This window comes from Crinia signifera, chromosome 8 (genome assembly GCF_055691185.1).
Source record: "Crinia signifera chromosome 8, ASM5569118v1, whole genome shotgun sequence".
Taxonomy (NCBI): domain Eukaryota; kingdom Metazoa; phylum Chordata; class Amphibia; order Anura; family Myobatrachidae; genus Crinia; species Crinia signifera.
Window position 1 is genome coordinate 126,489,252 of NC_139224.1, and position 17,810 is coordinate 126,507,061.

The following is a 17,810-nucleotide window of genomic DNA, read 5'->3' on the forward strand; positions in this document are numbered from 1 at the left end:
ACAATCAATGAGACGGGCGCCGTGCTAGGAAATCAGTACCAAAATATGTACTAATAACAATCAATTCCTAACTGATCCATTTCTCTGCATCTAAGCACACTTCTGCCAAATGATAGATAATGGTCCTAATTCAGACCTGATCACAGAGCACATTTTGTTTGCAACTGGGCAAAACCATGTGCAGGTGGGGCTGATGTAACATGTACAGAGAGCTAGATTTGAGTGAGTTATATTGTTTCTGTGCAGGGTAAATACTGGCTGCTTTACTTTTAAACTGCGATTTAGATTTCAGTTTGAACACAGACACGCCACCCAAATCTAATGGGGATATTCAATGGTGGGTCATGACTGTCGGACTGGCCCAACAGCCGTGACCCTGTGCCGTTCTCGGTTTGCTCGATCGAGATTTTGCAGGCGGAATTCAATGTCCCACCTGCCGAGTGTTGAGAAGGGGATGTGGCCATGAGAAGCTGCAGGGAATCCCTGAGCTGCTGACGGGAGCTCTTCAATTCCCAGCCATTCTCGGCAGAACGTGCCCAACTGCTTGTGAAGTCGGGCATGTTCTGCTGAGAACCCTGTTCAATGCTGTCGAAGAAGACAGCATTGAATAGGGCACCAGCACCATTTCCCCTGTCGGGAATGGTTGCGGGAGATTGAATATCCCCCTAACTCTTTCCGCACATTTTATATCAGCCCCCCCCCCCAACCCTTGCAGTGCACATGGTTTAGTCCTATACCTGTAGTTGTTGCTGCTATTATTATTATTATTATTATTATTATTATTATTAAATTAAACTTATTACTTTCCTCTCAAACTGCTAGTGCTTGAAATTGTTTGTTTGCTCGCACAAATCTTATAAAGTACCATTTGTCAACCCATATTTGTCTGGATTAAACAATAAATGAGAACCCTGACTGATGAACCACTTATCAGTTAAACTCTTAAATGGCTGATGTTCCACCCTACATAATGGCTTTGCGATGTGCCCCTCCTGTGCTAGGTCAGCAATGTGTTATACAATTATGCTACAGTCACAGTACGACACAGGGGCAAGCAACAGGAAAACAATTACTTACACACAGCTTTCCTCAATGTCACTGTTCAAATCTGCTCCAAATGTTTGTATTTATATAAACTTCTGCTTACAACGGTTTATTAAGAGTGAAGGCAATAACATTGCCCTGGGGATTTGATTTTAATCAAAAATAAAAAGCTTTTACAGTGATGCTGGCAGAAAAGTGTTATTTACGCAAATACTTACAGATTTTCAAAGATCATACACTTTATTTTCCTTTGTGAATCAATTATAAGAAACATTTTTCATTTTTGTTTTTATTTTGGTGAGGTTATGTGGTAGTAATGGATTTCAATTGATCTTCTAAAATTATGGTAGGAGAAACATGGAGCCTGAATCAGAGGTGAACAAAACGCCTTTGCGGCTGCGTTTCAGGTTTTAGGTAAAATTTACTAAGAATGCGAATACGAAAATTCTTAATATGAATGAATCGCCGTCGTTTTTCATTTACAAATTTGTATTCCAGAGTGGAATTTACACAGCAGTTGTATTTGACTGCTTCGTATTTTCCGATGGCGTATGGACTCGTATTTAGCGGCTGTAAGACACTCCACAAATAAGACGCAGGAACACAGGCTTTAGAATACAATGTTTTCAATGCCACTTTAATACGGCCACTTTAACATCGGGCCCCATTGCGAATTCACAAAGGGGCAAACAGACCGGAATCTAACACGTGTTGAATTGTGTTCTCTTACTTCTAAAGTTGTGATTTCTGTTTTCATTGCTTACAAACATGATAACATGATATCTTCTTATTCAAATATTTAGAATTGTTTTACATGAGATAGTCTTCCATTTCAATTAGAATCTACAACATAATAAATGCATTTATGTCTCCTTTAAGAAATAAATTAAAAAATGTATAATTACAAAAACAAATTTCAACTTTTAGCTGAGATTTATGAAGAAGAAACTAAAGCAAACAAACAAAAAGGTACTTGTTTCCTAGAACGGCCACAATCGTGAGTGATCGTGGCTCTTAATTAAGGGACACGATCCTCACGATGTGGCCGATTTTTGACACTTTTTTCACTTTGATTGACAGAAATCGGGTCAATCGGTCGGTCGCGACCAATTAAAATCGGCCGCGATGCGACCGACCGATTGACCCGATTTTTCCATAGACTTCAATGTTAAAAAATCTTTTAACATTGAAATCGGGAGGATCTTGTCGGTCTTGTGCCATTATAATGGCACAAGATGAGATGGACTTGATTAAGTCCATCTCACATAGGGAAAAATGTTAAAAAAGGTGAAATGGGCCAATATGACCCATTTCACATTTTTTATGTGCCCGCCATGACCCCACGATAGACGTCAACCCGAAGCGTGGCGAGCGCAGCGAGCCCGCGAGGGGCGGCGGTGCGCGTCCTCCGACCTTTTCATTCCCCTACTATCCACTAGGGCGTGGAGTGAGAATAGAATAGTGTGGCGAGCGCAGCGAGCCACCGAGCCCGAAGCGTGGCGAGCGCAGCGAGCCCCGCGAGGGGACGCGTATACCTGTGAAGTTAGACGCGTCCCCTCGCGGGGCTCGCTGCGCTCGCCACGCTTCGGGCTCGGTGGCTCGCTGCGCTCGCCACACTATTCTATTCTCACTCCACGCCCTAGTGGATAGTAGGGGAATGAAAAGGTCGGAGGACGCGCACCGCCGCCCCTCGCGGGCTCGCTGCGCTCGCCACGCTTCGGGTTGACGTCTATCGTGGGGTCTAGCCCACTTAGTAACATTTGTGGGGGCAATTGAAATTAATGAGGTGAAAAAAAAAAAAAATCGGGTGAAAAATCGGTCGATCGGATCGGTCGCATCGTATGCGACCAAATCGCATGCGATGCGATCGATCCGATTTTTTATCTTACGACCACAACGATCTAAATCGTTGTGGCCGTTCTAGGAAACAAGTACCAACAAAAACACTTATTTAAAAAAAATAATTAAATCCCTTGTGAGTTTTACAGTATGCAATGCTGCTGACATTTTAGTTTATTCTATTTAGCAATAGCCATTTTGTTTGTGCCTCAGGTAATGGAGAGTGGTGACTATTTTGTCAGGTCATATTGCTTAATTAGATAACAGTTTCTCTAGAATTCTAAAATTATTTTGGCATATGACAGCGTTTTCACAGTTACAGTTTTTAATTTGAAATATTCTTAAACAAAATGCAAAAGGCACTGTGAGGCGAAAAGTATAGGTTATGTACGTATTAGAAAGTGCTCTAGGTCAATATAAAATGTAACATTGAAATAAGTAGGTTGACTTTTCATAAGGCTATTATTGGCATTAAATGGATCTTAATTAATAAGCCTTGAGACTTACTAATTTCAGGACACAAAATGGCAAATTAGATCATTATGTCACTTATAATAGTTATTTCAGTTACAATGTTACAAGTAAAATGTAATGTCACTTTCACACCCAGTGAATAAGCCATATACTGTATATATATATATATATATATATATATATATATATATATATATATATATATATATCCACTAACTGCTTAATAAAGCAGCGACAGCAGCACTCCAGGAATAAGGATCAGGCAAATGGAAGCAGGTCATTCAGCAACGTTTCGATTTATTCAAATCGTCATCAGGCTTAACATACAAACACATAGACTCACCTTATATCCCCCATCCTAAGTGAACGCTGGCTCACGTTTCCCACGACCGGAGAATCACGTCTCGCACACACATCATGTCTGCGCCCAGTACCATGGCAACCTCAGGACACAACGCCCGGTGAAGCTCCATGGAAACCGTCGCTAGGCCATGACGCCGTCGTCCATGATGAGTCACCCAGCGCAGTCAAAACCGAGACCAGCAACTTTAAAAACAAGGGCATAAAGGCGGACACTTTTATACCACATAGTGTAATCCATAACAGACATATAATACAAAATAGATAACACAATACACAGACATAGTGAATACACCAATCGATAATGATACTTTCAAATATAGATAACATCACTAGTCAAGTACGTGAAACTTGCAGATAGTAAAAGTAAAAAGGACAACAATCAATGAATAGCAAGGCATGTAGAATCAATAAATACATCATAGAAAAGCATGTAAACCAAGGTGGTCATTAAGACCATGTGGAGTCATCAATCTCAAACGGTGAATCCACCTAGCCTCACACTGCAGAAGATCCAATGGACGATTTCCCCCACGCAGCCTCAAAGGGATATGATCAATAATCATATAATGCAAATTGGCCATACTGTGGCCAGCCTGCGCAAAATGCCGTGCTACAGGCTGGTCACTGGTGCCGGCTAGCAGTGCTGCACGAATCCAGTGCGATGCTCTGCCATTTGCTCACGGAGTGTCCGCTCCATTTTGCCTACATAATGGAGGCCACAGGGGCAAGAAATCAAATATACAATGTAACGGGTAGTACATGTTACCGCCTGCCACTAAAGGGATGGCAGAAACTGTCACCAACCGTCATGCTGCGACAAGTCATGCAATTAAGGCACCTAAAACATCCATTGCATCTCCCCAAGAATTTAGATGAGGGAGATTTAATTGGCATATTAGAAATGTCAGTGTGTACCACCCAGTCCCTAATATTCTTACCACGGGTGTAGCATGGCATCCATTTAACATCAGTGAGACAAAGCTCTTTATCAGTACCAACAATCGGCCAATAGTGTTTAGCAATGCTACCAATCTTACTGCTAGCAGCATTAAAGTGATTGACCCAGGGAATTTGGGGGGGGGGGGGCACTACTAGTAGTGGTCTTTGGCTCCAGCAGTGAGGCCCTCGGGATAGCTAAAGCTTTGTCCTTAGCTTTATTGAGCAAATCCAGGTCGTATCCCCTCACCAAAAAAATCCTAATCATCCCATCAATTTGCTGGGACGCATCATCTTGATTGCTGCAAATTCTACATATATATATGTATACAGATACAGGGTCCGGCAGCACTCAGAGGACTTAAATATAAATAAATCAGGCAGAGACTGACTGTAGCAACGTTTCCGTCTTTAATGACCGTTATCAAGCTCAAACTCATACAAACAAAGACTTCCCTATATACCCTTCACAACCCCCATGCACAAGTCCCCTGCACCGTCTGGTCGGTCCGGTCTTGTGACGTCACCCTCCAGCGACACGAACCCACCGGTGCATCAGAGCGCCAAGACAGGTTGCTAGGAGACCCTGTGTAAACAAAATCGTGCATATGATTAAAAAACCAGATACCTCAGTGTAATGCTACAGCTAATGCAATGCAATGAAAATTTAGGAAGAAAATCAAACTCCTAGATAAATAACATAGTAGATCAATATTAATTAAAGGAAGCAAAAATCACAGGAAATACATGCAAGCGAGAATTACAGGAAACAATGGAAACGAAATGCTTCATTTAACCCTGTGGGGGCTATGGTATTAAGACGGTGTATTCATCGGGTTTCTAATTGGAGAAGTTTTCTGTCACGGCCCCCCCCCCCTCAGACTTTTGGGTACACTATCAATGATTTTATATCGCAATGTTGCAAGTCCAAGTTTGAATTCTCTAAAATGTTTAGGAACCGGTTGTTCAATTTGAGTTGACTTGCCCTCTAGGGCCTGTCTGATGTGGGACCGGTGAATGTCCATCCTTTCTTGTCCATCCTTAAATTGTCGTTTGATTTTCCCCACATATAGGAGGCCACATGGACGGCGTATGATATAAATTGCATGGGTACTGCTACATATCAAAATGCGGATGACGAAACTATCTCCAGTTTCCATGAAACTGCAAGTCGTGCAGTTCACGCAGAAGTAGCAACCTGGTTTCCTGACCAGAAAGTGTCTGTCAGTGGGAGTGGAAAAATGTCAGTAGAAATATCATTGCGTACCAGGATATTTTTCAGGTTACTGGGATGTTTATAGCTGGGCAAGATTTTACGCTAGATCTGGATCAGTAGATACCAGAAGACATCATTTTTTTGTGGTGCTCATCACCTTACTGGAGGCTCAATTGTACGTCTGTTCAAATGGAATTCTATCAGTGTCAACTTTTTTGGGGTTTAACAATCAAGGTCTCTTCTCTGGGAATGGCTAGAACTTTCTTTTTAGCTCTGATTAATTCCTGTAGGTTGCATCATGGGCAGAGCAATTTTTCAATCATGAGATCAATCTCTCTCTCAGTCTCCCCAGGGTCCCCGCAAATGCGGTGCACCCTAAGGTGCATTTTCAGCGGATATTTCAACATCTCTCACAGCAATATTGGCACTCAAAGGGTTAATAGATGATCAATAGATAGTTTGATAGATAGATAGATTCAGAGTTGATCGCTGTTGTGTTCATTTACAATCTGGTCGATTATTGAATGACTGTGCATGCGTATGGATTGTAGTAGGCATGCACAAGCCAAAACAGTGACAGAAATAGTGAATACATTTACTTGCAATCCCCTTGCAATTTGACAGACAAGAAGTTGGCATTTTGAGGTGGTAACTTGTCATTTTCTGGGAGTGTCAGAAAAAATGGAGGCATGTCCAGGTGTTTTAATGGAGGGGCTCTGCCATCAGGATTGGCCTCGATTAGCCCGTCTCTGTTGCAGAGTTGTGGAAGGGTCAGAGTTATGCACACAGTGGAAATATCATTTGATGGTGAGAGAGTTGCGTATGGATGTGCGACAGAATGGCAGATTGATAAATTTTTGCAAATCACAATTTAGCATGGGCCGGTTTTCTTTTTGTTAGGGCAGTGGCTAACCGCTTGCAGTAATCTGCAATTTTGCACATGAGCGATCCGGTCTGAATCAGGCTCTTGGTTCCTTTTGCAAATCTATATAGATGCTCAAACTATATACAGTATGTATAGTGTAATAGCTATAGAAAAGAGTAAGAAGGAAAGAGTCGTACCCTTTTTCATAGCTATTACAGCACTTTACTCATCCTGATGAATGAACCCACCTTGGTTCCGAAATGCAGCATGGTTGTTGTTTGCCATGTGCCTACATGTCTGGTGTGAGATATTATTGTTCATTCTTTATTATTGGCATGTGCCTACAGTACATGTCTAAATGTGAACTTTGTGTTCTTCTTTAAATATATTTATCCAATGTTCACACTGCCCATGTGAAATACCCGGCTTTTACCTGCCATTTTAATGCCGGGGACTGCAGCTAAGGCAAATTCCCAGGTAATTTGCCTTTTAACACAGGTTTTTTTTCAGTGTGAACGGGTCAAACCTGGGTCTCAAACCTGGGTAAAAAGCAGGGTTACAGACCCGGGAATTTTTACACGGGTTGACCCGTTCACACTGAAAAAAAACCTGTGTTAAAAGGCAAATTACCGGCTCGACGTGTTAGACCCGGGAATTTGCCTAGCAGTGAGAACGGCGTATAAGAAAATATCCTGTATTTCCATGCTTTGTGTGGAGCTGATAAAGGGGGAATTTGATAAGATGATAAGAGTTCTATTTCCCATGGGATGTTGCTATGAGCAACCAATCAGACACTATGGGCCTTATTCTGGTCGGTGCGGACGGAGCCGAATATGCGACCATGCGTCCTAAACCCCGCCTTTCGTACGGATCGCTCACTCCGCCTGAATGCGGTAAGCCGCTGACCGCACGGAGCACGAGTGGATTTCTCACGGATACACCTCCTCCATCTCTTGGAACCTCCCCCATCATTCGATGGTCGCAGACCATCGAATGCAGGACCGAGTGGTCCGCCAGCTCCCGCAACCTCAGACCACATGGGCATTTCTCCGTGCAAAAGCAGGGATCTGGGCGGGCAGCTGACATCCGGCAATGTCATATGTCCGCCCCCTACACGTGCGTCACGGCCGTATTACCATACGTACGCCCAGCATTTTCATGGGAACGCCCATGAAACGCGGGGTGTAAACATATGGTAATGAGCCCAAACAGCCCTTCACGCCCCTCTCCACCCCCTGTTCGTAGTGTACACATTTCATGTGGAATTTGGACGTGCGTTCCGTTCGCACATGCGCAGAGACGCCTCTGCACATGCGCAGACACAAAACATCGGCGGCACGAACGCACGCGGACATTACCGCACCAACCAGAATAAGGGCCAATCTGTTATCTTCTAGAAGGTGCTAAATAAATAAGTAGATTCTACATGAAGCTTGTGTCGACCTTCTGTCAATGCCGACCTATGGTATGTTGACCATGTCAAGGTGTCAACCTAGTCACTGTCAACCATTAGTGGTCAAACTATTGACTGTAACCTAGACATTGCCGATCCAGGTACTGCATACTTTTTTATCAGCCAGTATGTTAAGGCAACTTCAGCAAATTACAGTAGTCCAATCAACGTTTTGGTCCCAGCGTGGACATTTGTCAAGATGCTCACATGGTACCATATCACCTGTAGATATCAACTGTGGTTCAGGAAGTGATGCCCCTCAGGTCACAGGTCAAATAGTAAATATTTGAATCTAATATATAGCCAGCACCAATTAATGGAATGTGAGGCTAACACATGAATAGTAAAAAATGTGTATATAGAGAGCACACAGAGAGCATGCCCCCCCCCCTCCAAAAAAAAAAAGAACAAACAAAAACCAGTAAACAGAACACTGGCCCATGCTCTCAGGGCTGCCAACAGGGGGTAGCCAGGGGTATAGCCTTCCTGGGCCCCGGCCTCTGGAGGGCAGCTGCCCACAACTGACCCCCACCCCCACACAATGCATCCCCCACCCGGCACCGGCTGCCAGGCACGCACAATACACAGTTCAGCCTGCAGAGCACCGAGACTAGGATACAGAGGTGCTTAGCGCTCTGCAGGCTGCACTGTGCAGTGAGTGCTCAGAGTCCCGACTCCCGATATGATGGAGGGAGAAGATGCTGCGCTGCCGCTGCTTGAGCCTGGGAGCCCGCCACCGCTGGTAAGTAATAGTAATTGGGGGGAGGGGTAGTTGGAGGCGGGGTGCCAGCGCTCGAGGGGGGTGCCAGCGTGCGAGGGGGGGTTTCCGGCATGCAGGGGGGGGTGTGCCGCTGGGCTGAAGGTCAGTCCCAGGCCCCAACATTACTAGTGGTGCCCTGCATGCTCTTATTGAATAAGGATTTAAAAGTACATGTGTAACTAACCCTTCATTGATCTCAAAGTACACTGTACCAAGACAGTATGTAAAAACACACTCAAAGAACATTCAGACAAAAGGTCAGATGCAAGGCATCTGGGGTAGATGGCACGGCCTTAACCCTGAGAAACGGGTTGAGATAGCATAGTGTCTGTTTGACACGATTTGCCTATTAGGACCTCTATATGAGGTAGGAAACAACAACTGCTCATACATGTATTTTTGGGGACTCCTACGACCACTTAGTAAACTACTACTCATTATGGAAAGAGGCATGGCCTCGCATTGATGCCGTGACCTCGAGCCACACCATGTTTTGCCTCACTGTTGGAGGCATGGCCAGATCTCTGTAGGCTGCTAGCTATTCCCCCTAGCCCTCTGTTTCCTGTGAAAAAAAGATGCTGTGCATATACACACAGCGTTGAGTCACCACTGCTCTGGTAAGCAGAACAGGATACTCCCAAAGCCCCCCATTGCAGGACACTGCTACCTGCTGGTGGAATGTGGGAAATTCACAAAAAAATCATGACTGTCCTGCAAAAATCGGGAGAGTTGGAGGCAGTTATGGCTGTGATGTCAGCCTAGGAATTATTAAGGTGTAAGGTGTATGGAGATCTGTTTCATTGGTTAACCATTGGTAGTTTACAGTACAGATGGTTCACCTGTCAGCCAGCCTTTGGAATCACCAGATTGCCAAGTAGCTCAGGACTTACTCGGCGGCTGTGATGAAAACAGGTATACTGTATCTGGCCTGGAGCTGACGTCCCACACCCTCCCCTAACAGGCTTTGGCATGTCTAGCGGTTTCCCTGTCAGTTCCATAAATTTCCCAGGGATGCCCAGTGTGTTCCTTGGCACCAAAAAATCGCAGCATTTGCATGCATACTTCGAACCATACACATGCGCAGTTCATTGACAATCCGCCACGCAAACAGGTCTGAATTGGGCCCATTGTAATATGGGGGGGGGGGGGGGCAGTGTATAATGTAATATGGTGCTTTGTGTAAAGGGTGTAATATGGGGTGGGTGTATGTAATGTAGCTTGGTGCTGTGTGTACTATTATCATGAGCACTTATCTTTCGTTGTTTACACACTGGGCAATATTATGAACGATATTACACCAACATGAGCAATATTGTTTATTATATTGCCCTGTATGTACACTCATCTTAAAATGTTATTTTTGCTGCTTTTAGTACTATATCATACCTACCAACTGTCCCTATTAAAGTGGGACAGTCCCACTAATTGGAGACTGTCCCACAGGAGCAATTGGGTGGAGCCAGAGCTCACTGAAGAGATGTGCATGTGTGCAGCATCTATTCAATGCAGGGACAGAGGGAGTGCAGGCAGAGAGCCGGGGGCTATCCAGCTGCTTGGAATGACGGAAACGGGGATAGCGGTGCTAGGCCAAGGCCACACCCACCTGGTGTGTAGCTCCGCCCCTTCTTGGGTTGGCAGGTCACAATTTAAAACAAATAAAAGTTGTAAGGTATTCATCTGATAATGCAGAACACACCCCTGAGTGTCAGTTAATGGGTGGCACTAGACACGCCCTTTGGCGCAGAGCATGATGCCTCCCCTTCAACAATGTGGTTCATTTTACTAGCGCCTGAAATCTCCCTGACACTAGTTTTCAAAAGTAGGCAAGTATGCTGAAATGCAGCACTGGAGCTACACGCATCCTTCACAAGTGAATACAGATGCTTTGTTTTACTTTCACTTTTGATATTTGTACAAAGCCCATCCCTCTGATCAGCTGAGAGGATAAACGTATTCAAACTTCCTACATAAACAAATACAGCTGATGACAAAACAAGAGGTTTTTGTGTATGGGACAGATAAGGAATGATGTTTGCCAGTTATTGGAAAGTGTGAGCTGAAATGACTGGAATTCAGTTTTCCGAGAACGGAACAAAACATAATATTTTACTTTGGTTAGGAGGAAGTTTCTGCAGAGAACGGTTACACTGCTAATTGTCTTCAAAGGGAAATGGACTGTGATTATGTATCCCTCACTGTAACCTCCTATTCAGCCATTGAGTCTACTTCAATTTTTAAAGGTAACTATTTTGACACTGTTTAGGTTATTCAAATTTCCTAAATTGATTTTTTTTTTCATTTTCTGTTTTGTTTTATGCTTTATACACTTTCAGTCTGCTTTATGTACATACAGTAGATGTCATTGTGGTTGATTGTGGTTAAATAAGTTTGGTGTACTGTATACTGTCCTGTGATTGTGATATGTCGTGTTTTATATATTATGTTTATAGCACAAACTGTCATCTCTCACTGGAAGAACAAAAGTGAAAGCAAAACCTTTTCTAGTAAAAGGAATGCATTGTCATATACAAATTAAACATCTCTCAGCCAGTGCCAGGGCTCGCCAGAATGCCCCCGCTGGTGAGATGGTGCTCTATCTATCCACATAATTTTAGCCCTGCCCCCACCTTGAAGAGTTGTGAATCCCAATATTTGATTGTCAAAGATGTGTGGGATCTGTGGACATGGCGGGAGGGGGGCCCAATTTTCAGAAGCCTCCCAGCCAGAGTATAGACAAGTATGCTTTGCACCCTTTTAGTAACCTCTGACTACTTGTGTTCAAGAACCTTTAACAATACAGCACAGTGGTTTCCAAATGCGTTGATCAAGGCATACCAACAGTCCAGGTTTTAGGAATATCCTTGCTTGTGCACAGAAGGCATAATAAAACTGACTGAGGTACTGAGATAAAATACAGCCACCCCCAAGTCTATTTGAATAACCTGCTGCTTCTTTTTCTCCTCCCACCACACTGGCAGCGTCAAGCACAGAATCTGCCTCCTCTCTCCACAAAGCCTCCACACCTGACACCCCCCCCCCCCCCCCCCATCAACAGCAGCAGCAGCAGCACAGGGTGGGAAGCTGCCATTTCTCCCCAGCTCCACTTACCGTCTCCCCATATCTCCCCCTGGCAGCAGCAAAGAGCGCGGTAGCTGCCTCCTCTCTCCACCAGGCCTCTGCACCTGAGAAACACCCCCCCTCATGCACATGGAGCAGCACTAAGTGTTTAAAGCTGCCATGTCTTCCCCACTCTGCTCCCCATCCCCCTACCTCCCTGGGGGCTGATTATGTGAGGTGGAGAAATGTAAGTGAAGGGGATTTTCTGGTACCAGGGTTCATCAAACGGCGTCAGATTCTAGATCAGGCAGATTGAATTGCCAACCAAGCCAGGAGCTGTCAATTTCCAATTCGCCATCCAGCTGCTGTATTAATTGCAACAGGAGCGGTAACTACATCGACACCAAATGCCTGTACTTACAGCATATTTATTTACCATCATGATGCCATTTTGACTTTCTAACATTTACTAATGGAAAATAATTAATTAATACATCTGTTCTAATGGGACTCTCTCTGTATACTAACCTGACTATCATCTATATCAGTTCAAGGACTTGACTATATATACTATAGTTCTAACATTTTCCATAATCAGCTTACTAATTACAAAATTAGTGTTACTAACACCATCCGAATACTGTTTATTGTAATTTTGTAATTTTGTTTTTTAACTTTGTTTGTTATATTCTTAATTCATTTTAGTATCAAGTTTTTATAAAATTGGTCTATATTTTAGCGCAGTCTTGCTTTTGTTTATTTGTTTATTTGTTTCATGTGGCTTGAGTACCTACATTTGACTGCTGCTTGAATAAAAGACCCTGTGAGAATATAGCACACAGCCATTTTCTCAGTTTGACTATTACATGTGTATGCTGCGCTACCTATGTGTGTAGGCAATGCTACTTCTGTGACTATTATGTGTGTAGATGGCAATACTACTGTTGGCATTATGTGTAAGGAGCACTACTGTGTAGCATAACTTGAATAAGGGGCACTTCTGTGTGGTGTAATCAAGGGCACTATGTGATGAGTATCATGAGCAAGATTCCTCTACTGTGTGATGGGATTTAAAATAGGGGAACTATTGGATGGCCACACCCCATGCATGTGAGACCACACCTCTTTCTTCTCGCAAGTGCTGTCACTTTGTATTGTATAGTAAGGTGCAAATTTATTGTTTACAGGGGGTGCCAAACAACCTAGCACTGGCCCTGATTATACTGTAAGTCTATTTCTGTTACCAGTATGTGTAAACAAATTACACAAAGAAAAAAAAAGAACTAGTTTACTTGGGTGCACTCTTCCTTCCACAGAATAATTATGATTAAAACATTTTAATTGTTTATTATCATATTATTAAAAAAAATGTATGTGTATAGTTTCCCATACAATTTATTATAAGTTCGTCACTGGAACGGACTTCGTCAGGGGTCCACACCCCCTGACGCCTCCTGATGAAGTCCTTACGTGATGAAACGCGTTGGCATCGAGCTTGCAGTAACGCTGGAGATCTGGCTGGTCTGGTCCGCAAGCCGTGGAAACATCCCAGTGCTGCCCTGCTGTGGAACAGCTGACTTGTGCCGGCCTGGTTGCCAATGTAGCATATGCTGGTGACGGATCTGCTGTGTTCATATTTTTAAACTGAAATGTACGTGAGCCTTTATGTTTTAGTAAAGTGTTATATCATATATGCTTACGGTGTGCGCCTCCTCTATTTTGTTCCACGTGAATTCGCTTGGTAGCCGAGGATAGTCTACCTTAAGGAGAAGAGGCTGCACTGCATTCAAAAGGCTACTACGACTGTACAGACCTGTGTAAAAAAAGTGGACCTTTTGCGCATTGGAATTTTGGTTGTGTGTGTATATATATATATATATATATATATATATATATATATCAGTATAGAGAGCACTCACCAGTCTTCAAATAAGATGCAAATAAAAGGCTTTTAATACATCACCAAAGTTTCATGCCAGTAGTCGACGTTTCGAGCCTCGCAGGGCCCTTTGTCAAGACAGACAGGATGGGTCACAGCCCCAGAAGTTATTTCACCATTGGTACATGCAGGGTTTATATCCCCCTGAGACAGGAAGTACCATCACCAATCGCTCATATCGCTTTCATACTTATAAATCCAATCCAGAATCACACTACAATATTATAACATTAGCGAAAGCATACAGAGATATAAAGTGCTTACTTGTCTTGAGAAGTCCCGCTAATATAAGAACTTCTATCACAGTATAACTCCTTAATAAGATAGCGTGCGTTCCACTGCGCTGGAACGCATCTACAGGAAGTTCCTCGAACCAATAGACGGACAGCGCGTCATATGCAGCTGCCGTCTACATACATCAGCATCATACCTTCACTTCCTTGTTACTGGAGGTTGCTAAGTTACCGCTCACTCAGCTATTAAGCTGCAGCGCAGCTGTATGCGTTCCATATCAATAGCTGGAACGCACAGCCATTACTCATAGCGCAATACCATATTTTAAATAGACTAGAACCAGCGAATAGGTGTAGGGACTACCTGTCTCAGGTGCACAAACTAGTATTAAAGGCACAAACAAACAACACACAACATATAATTTAAAAACAGGAGGGAGATCAGGGCAGGCCAAGCGGAGGTCAAGAGACCAATCACACTGCAGCCTATCAGAATTCCCCTCATCTAAAAATTATTTTTAGAGTCTTGGCACATATCAATTTTACTTTTACTTCAGGTGGTGGATACATAATTCATTACCTCATTGAAAAAAATACTACATTAGAGAAAAATATTATCCCACTAAGGGTATATAACAGTCAGGACACAATTTATATATTGCTTCGTGCAAGAGCTTAGAACATGATTATTTCAGAGAAAAATGTTCATGTGAGTTTTCTCATTTAAACCCTTAGGCGCCACAGTGTCCAATCGATGGATCCACTGGGCCTCCTTTCTTAGAAGCAGCAGCCCCCTATCGCCACCTCTTGGAGGAGGGGGAATCCAGTCAATGGCCATACATCTCAAAGTTGACAACTGATGTTTCTCTTTAACAAAGTGGGCTGCCACTGGTTTGTCAGTGGAGCCTGTGGAGTAGGCCAATCTGATAGAGGATCGATGTTGATTGATCCTTTCACGCAGAGTCCGAATAGTCTTCCCCACATACATGAGGCCACATGGGCAAATCAAGTAGTACACCAGGTGATCCAGCTGACAGTATAACCGGTGTCTCAAATAGATCTTGGTGCCACTATGTGGATGGCAGAAATAGGTGCCAGTGATAAGTACCCGACAGGTGGCACAACCAAGGCATTTATAGCACCCATTCTTCTTAGTGAGCCATGAGTCTTGATTGGCTTTGACAGGTTTCATATTGGGTCTCAATAGATGATCTTTCAAATTGGGACCCCTGTTGACACTTAGAAGGGGAGGAGCTGTGCCCATTTTTCTAAAGGCTTGATCAGACGTTATCAAGGACCACTGTTTCTTAATGATACGTTTGGTGTTATTGAAATTAGTATCGCAGTGTGTATTGAAAATTATCCTTGAATTAGCCGTCGGCTCTTTAGACTTTTTCTGCTGCTCAGAGAATTTTTTTCTGGCTTTAGTGAGGCTTCTACTGATAGTTTTCAGACTGTACCCCCTATCTGCAAATCTTTGCTTGCATTCTGTAAGCTGAACCTCCATAGTTTTTTTCTCAGAATTGTTCCGCATTACCCGTAGGAATTGCGAGATGGGCAGATTGGATTTTAACGAATCTGGGTGATGACTTGTAGCCCAGAGAAGAGTATTCCTGTCAGTTGGTTTTTTGTACAAAGTGTACCCCAACAGTGCCCCATTCTTGAGGACCGTAATGTCCAAAAAGTTCATAGCATGCAAATCTGAGCTTGAGGTAAAGCGTACTGGTGTGTCCAGACTGTTAAGTACCGTGACCATATTCAAAAAGGATAATTCATCACCTACCCAAATCATAAATACATCATCGATGTATCTTTTGAAGTATTTGATCTGCCCTGAGAAATGCGGAAAAATGTGTGTCTGCTCATATTCATGCATATACAGATTGGCGAAGGCGGGGGCCACATTGGACCCCATCGCCGTCCCCGCCAGCTGCATATAGTAAACATCTTGATAGAGGAAGTGATTATATTTAAGCACCATATCCAACAAACTTAACATATACTCAGTTGGAGGTCCTGAATAGGGCCCTTTGACCATAGCTGCTTTGACAGCTTCAATGCCTTCTGTGTGTGGAATGATCGTATACAACGAATTAACGTCTAGAGTACACAGAAGGCATTCAGGCTCCAACACCCCCAGACCATTGATTTCACTCAGGAACTGTGAGGTGTCTTTGAGGTAAGTTGGAGTCAGTTGGACCAGCGGTTGAAGATAGTGATCTAACAATTTAGCCAGAGGCTGTAAAATAGATCCTCGGGCAGAGGATCATTAAGAAACAGTGGTCCTTGATAACGTCTGATCAAGCCTTTAGAAAAATGGGCACAGCTCCTCCCCTTCTAAGTGTCAACAGGGGTCCCAATTTGAAAGATCATCTATTGAGACCCAATATGAAACCTGTCAAAGCCAATCAAGACTCATGGCTCACTAAGAAGAATGGGTGCTATAAATGCCTTGGTTGTGCCACCTGTCGGGTACTTATCACTGGCACCTATTTCTGCCATCCACATAGTGGCACCAAGATCTATTTGAGACACCGGTTATACTGTCAGCTGGATCACCTGGTGTACTACTTGATTTGCCCATGTGGCCTCATGTATGTGGGGAAGACTATTCGGACTCTGCGTGAAAGGATCAATCAACATCGATCCTCTATCAGATTGGCCTACTCCACAGGCTCCACTGACAAACCAGTGGCAGCCCACTTTGTTAAAGAGAAACATCAGTTGTCAACTTTGAGATGTATGGCCATTGACTGGATTCCCCCTCCTCCAAGAGGTGGCGATAGGGGGCTGCTGCTTCTAAGAAAGGAGGCCCAGTGGATCCATCGATTGGACACTGTGGCGCCTAAGGGTTTAAATGAGAAAACTCACATGAACATTTTTCTCTGAAATAATCATGTTCTAAGCTCTTGCACGAAGCAATATATAAATTGTGTCCTGACTGTTATATACCCTTAGTGGGATAATATTTTTCTCTAATGTAGTATTTTTTTCAATGAGGTAATGAATTATGTATCCACCACCTGAAGTAAAAGTAAAATTGATATGTGCCAAGACTCTAAAAATAATTTTTAGATGAGGGGAATTCTGATAGGCTGCAGTGTGATTGGTCTCTTGACCTCCGCTTGGCCTGCCCTGATCTCCCTCCTGTTTTTAAATTATATGTTGTGTGTTGTTTGTTTGTGCCTTTAATACTAGTTTGTGCACCTGAGACAGGTAGTCCCTACACCTATTCGCTGGTTCTAGTCTATTTAAAATATGGTATTGCGCTATGAGTAATGGCTGTGCGTTCCAGCTATTGATATGGAACGCATACAGCTGCGCTGCAGCTTAATAGCTGAGTGAGCGGTAACTTAGCAACCTCCAGTAACAAGGAAGTGAAGGTATGATGCTGATGTATGTAGACGGCAGCTGCATATGACGCGCTGTCCGTCTATTGGTTCGAGGAACTTCCTGTAGATGCGTTCCAGCGCAGTGGAACGCACGCTATCTTATTAAGGAGTTATACTGTGATAGAAGTTCTTATATTAGCGGGACTTCTCAAGACAAGTAAGCACTTTATATCTCTGTATGCTTTCGCTAATGTTATAATATTGTAGTGTGATTCTGGATTGGATTTATAAGTATGAAA

The 17,810-nt window shown here is 43.4% G+C and overlaps 1 protein-coding gene across 2 annotated transcripts in view; it reads left to right on the plus strand.

The window, feature by feature from the left end:
* Positions 1 to 10,938: 10,938 nt before the first annotated feature.
* Positions 10,939 to 17,810, plus strand: part of LOC146026457 (uncharacterized) — a 396,721-nt gene continuing 389,849 nt past the window's right edge. For both annotated transcript variants that reach the window (XR_014454461.1, XM_083157147.1), the window contains exon 1: positions 10,939 to 11,190. Coding sequence is in view for 1 of the 2 variants with exons in the window: in XM_083157147.1 (XP_083013273.1) it covers positions 11,121 to 11,190 (70 nt within the window). In the remaining variant the exon portion in view is untranslated. The remainder of the gene's footprint in view (positions 11,191 to 17,810) is intronic.